The sequence below is a fragment of the Trichechus manatus genome, unplaced genomic scaffold (assembly GCF_000243295.1).
Source record: "Trichechus manatus latirostris isolate Lorelei unplaced genomic scaffold, TriManLat1.0 scaffold00236, whole genome shotgun sequence".
Taxonomy (NCBI): Eukaryota; Metazoa; Chordata; class Mammalia; order Sirenia; family Trichechidae; genus Trichechus; species Trichechus manatus.
Window position 1 is genome coordinate 266,457 of NW_004444172.1, and position 4,730 is coordinate 271,186.

General features: G+C 35.0%; 1 protein-coding gene across 1 annotated transcript; it reads right to left on the reverse strand.

The window, feature by feature from the left end:
* Window positions 1-1,500: 1,500 nt before the first annotated feature.
* On the reverse strand, window positions 1,501-2,449 carry LOC101351023 (olfactory receptor-like protein OLF1). The gene is given in 2 exon segments (XM_012559364.1): window positions 1,501-2,313; window positions 2,315-2,449. Coding segments are annotated over 2 exon segments (948 nt in total).
* Window positions 2,450-4,730: the final 2,281 nt, after the last annotated feature.

The following is a 4,730-nucleotide window of genomic DNA, read 5'->3' on the forward strand; positions in this document are numbered from 1 at the left end:
ATTTCTGTATGCAGATTGATGCTTTCCAATACAAATGTTATCACAAGTCGATGCTTGTAAATGTTAATAATTGGGGACAATGAAAAGCTATGTCTAGATATACTACATCTAATCTTGCTCTGTGTGACTGTCATGATCCTCTATAACTTTGGCTAAGTAAATCTGAAACTTAATACTAAAGTAGGTGGATGTCTTTTGTAGCTGTATGTGTGTTCTCTTCCAAACTAAGCAGCAGAAGTGCTCAGGAGAAGCACTGTTGGTCAGAAAATCTCCTAGGAAAATTGTAATTGACAAAAATTGATAATTGACTTTGGCTGCATCTTGTAGGCTTTTACAACAAAGAGTGCATGGATTTAAACATACTTTTAAATGTTGACATTTTCAGAACACTGATTATGAAATTTATTATTATTTATTATTATGCAATAATAATTATACACAGAAAAACGTCAGTTACTGAAATACATTTTCCAATGAGCACATCCTCCAAATTCTGTCTTCAAATACACCTTTTCTGAGTGTTCTTCTATGTGGTCTGTGGGTTTTCTTCTTTGTGATGATGCAGATAGGACTATGTGAGACATTAGGTAGCTTATTCTACTTCTGAGATGCTATAGAAGGCTGTTTTACACTTTCAATAATACTTTGGCATATAAGAGTAAGAGACAGAGGGAAAACCAAATGTTTTGCGTTGTTATTAACCTGTGTTCTTCAACTCCCACTTAGAAAATGTTCCCAAATTACTTTGGAGTAGATTAGCTATAGAAGGTTATCTGCATGGGATTGAACTGCAATTCACAAATTTGGGATTTGATTTTTCTATTGTTGCTTTCCTAGCATTCCTGCTTCTCACTATCTCATTGTATAATATGCTTTTTTAATTAAAGGGAGCATATTACATAAACATATACATACAATAACTAACATCTATTCAGTGCTTAAAATGGTCCAAGCACTATTCTCAGCACTTAACTTACTTTATCATTCAACAATCAATGATGTAGTTACTATATTCTCTCCATTTCACATATAAGGAAATTGAGGCATGCAAAAATTAAGTAGCTTGCTCAAAGTGCTCTTTATTAGTGGGGTGGAGTTAACATATGAACCGAAGCAATCTGGTTCCTTTTGTCATCCAGTAATCTACACTTGTATATGAGATATTCTACAGACACACGCACCCACACACACATACACACATACCAACAATGTGTTTACTATATCTGTTAAGATAGCCCGATGCAACCCATTTTAGTATAAACCCAAAACTAGAAATATTTAAACACTCATCTGACTATCATTTAGTAGTGACTGTGACACTTTTAAATGTAGTTTTACATATTATGGTTACGAAATGCATTTGTGTATAAAAGAAAATGCATTTGGCTGGTTGGTAAAATCCCTTGTGTGAGAAGTTGTGTGTGTACTCATAAAATGATTGCAGGTCCCCAATTAGAGTTTGCAACTGGGGCATTGGATGAGTCCCTGGAGCTCAATGTCTCATGAGGAATCTGTCTTTGATCTTAGGGCTTTCCTAGCTGCATCTTTTACATCTTTGTTTCTCAAACTGTAAATCAGTGGATTTAGCACTGGGATGACAATGGTGTAGAACACTGAGATGATTTTATCAGTGTTGGGAGAATACAGGGAGCTGGGCCTTGAGCAAATAAACAGCGGAGTCCCCTGATAGATGGCCACTGAAGTCAGGTGAGAAGCACTTATGGAGAAGGTTTTCTTCCTCCCACTGGAAGAGTGAATCTTTAAGACTGAGAGAAGAATGAAATAGTAGGAAATAATGATGATGATGAAACAGATGATTTCCACGGAGCTGCCATATGTGGAGCGGAGCCACTCATTAACGGAGGTGTCTGTGCAAGAGAGCATAAGCAGTGGAGGGAGGTCACAGAAAAAATGATTAATCACATTTTTGTCACAGTATTTCAGAATAAAGGCAAAGGATGTATGAACCAGGGAGCTCATGTTGCCACCAATATATGACAAGACAATTAGCCATACACGGATGCCCCGGGACATCACAACTTTATACAACAAAGGGTTACAGATAGCCACATAGCAATCATAGGCCATGGCAGCCAAGATAAAGGATTCTGGATCTGCAAAAGTACAGAAAAAGTAGAACTGCAGGGCACAGCCATAATAGGAAATAGATTTGTTCTCTGAGAGGAAATTGACCAGCATTTTGGGAACAATGACTGAGGAATAACAAAGGTCTACAAATGATAGGTTGTTAAGAAAAAAATACATGGGAGTTTGAAGACGAGGATCTATTCTGATTAACATCATCAAGCCAATCAATGTTCCCCATTAGAATCATACCATACAACATCAGAAACACGAGGAATAAGACAATCTGCAGTTCAGGTCAAGTTGGAAATCCTAATAGAATAAACTCAGTCACCAAGGTGTAGTTTCCTTCTATGAGCTCCATATTACATATTTTTTTTCTTTTCTGAGAATCTTAATATCCTAAAATATTATAATAATGAAAGAGAAATACAATTAGATATAATTGTAAGCTTATTTTTATTGTTTCAACAAACAAATAATCAAATAAAGAAACCAAGGCTCAAACTCCTCTTTAAATATAAAATTTGAGAGATATAGTTCAGAATTCAATAGCTATTAAATTTCATGGTTGCAAGTTTTATTTAATTTGTTTGATTAATGACTATTACTTCCAGTGGACAGTTGGGTCCATGTGTGCAGAGGGGCATGCTGAAGTTTGTTTACCTTTTTGTACCCCAAATGTAACACAATAGTTGGCACACAGAATTAAATGGATTAATGAATGGACTGAGGATAGTATAAAGGAAAGAAGAAATATCAATATTTATTAAACATAAAATCACTTGTAGAATGTGCCTTGGAATAAAGAGAATTATGGCATCATTTGCTTTTTTTGTCAAGAAATTATAGTCACTAGCATCCAATACCTCCTTACAGAATGGATGGAGTGGTATAATAAAACATGCACGGGCTAATTGTTTTTTGTTCTAGTTTTTTTATTAATATAAAATGAAAGTAATATTAGTGAAACAAAAACAAATGTCACTACCAGCTGTGAGCATATATTTGAAAGAACTTAGTGTAATTCTATAAATCCCATGAAGATATTAGCCAAGCTGATTAAATTAGTTAAATATGTATCTTTCCATCTATCACAATGTCTGGCTTCCAAAGAACATTTAATGAATATTAATTGACTGAGTAAAGTACACAAAAGAACAAAGTTATAAGTTGACTTAGAATTAAAAGAAGTCATTCTGTATGGCCTTCTCACTGAAATATAGTTAGCAGCTATTACTTTTTATGCTCTTATAATTCAGGGTGTTTATTCTGAGAATTCTGTCCATCTCTGTTTCTGGGGTCTCAGAAACAAACAAGTAAAGCATCCAATGAGCTATGTTAATGTTGCCACAGAGATGCCAAGAAAGGAATTAAAAATGTTCTTGGGTCAGTCTCTCATTACATATATAAACACTCTGTCAGTGATGGTGCTTTGAACTTCATCTCATTCAATGATTAAAACCACCCTGTGATACAGGCACAGAGAATCTATTGAGAATCAGAAAGGTTCATTACTTGTGCAACGTGCGGTCATATTACTGCATCAGAGAGTGTGAATGAGATGCAGCACTACAGCAGGACAGCAGTTAAGTTACTCTTATTTTGCCTGTTTTCAAAGTAATCAGGGTATTTAGAAAAGATAAGACCTTTGCTTTAGGCTTAGAAAGAATTTGTTTGGAATTCTGTCTTGACTACATGAGTGTTGTGGGACCTTGGACAAATTAATATAATTTATCTTGTTTAAATATAAGAATGACAACAAATATTTCACAGAGTTGCTGTATGGATTAAATAAAGAAAATGATCTCCCTAGCTACCTACCATCCAGCCATCCGTTTATTTACTTACCTACCTACCTACCTGTCTATCCATCCATGTAGTTACTTTTTACAGAGACAGACACATAGTAGGTAAACATCAAAAATTTGTCTCAGTGTCCATACTGCTCTCACTTAATCTTAGTTTAACCTGCGTATCAAGGTTTTATTAATAATGGCTAGCATTTATTTAGTAATTGTTACCATCAAAGTGATATTCTAAACACTTTACGTATGTCTTCTTTAATTTGACAACAAAAATAACATACTTGTGATCTACATACTATTGTTATCATTTTTCTCTTACAGATAAGGGAACTAAGGCACTTGAAATTTGAGAACTAAGATGTAATAGAGACAGAATTGAAATCTAAGAACCTGATTCCGAAGCCTCATGATACAGAGGCTCTTTAGGAGGTAGATTGCCATTATTAATTCTTTATTTTGGATGAGAAAATAAGGCTTAGCATAATATTATAAAGTCATGCAGTTGGCAGTTACAATAAAAATTCAGATGTGTCCAAAGTCAAAGACTATGGAGTAAACTTGAGGGTGAATAGAGTATGAATAGTGTGACCACCCACTGTGAGACAGAGTGAGGGGCGTAGGGAAGCTGAAGGAAGGAATAAATGGCTCACATATTTCCTGAGCAGGGCATGTACTTCTGGGAAGTTCACATTGATCCTCCATTCTAATAGTCTCAAAATTCCATTTACACAAAGGTGAGAGGGAAGCAAAGAGCCATAAGTGTAGTGGTATGAGAAGACAACAGTCCTGAGATTCTTGCTTTAAATACTAATCAATGAAAAGATCCTATCAAAATGC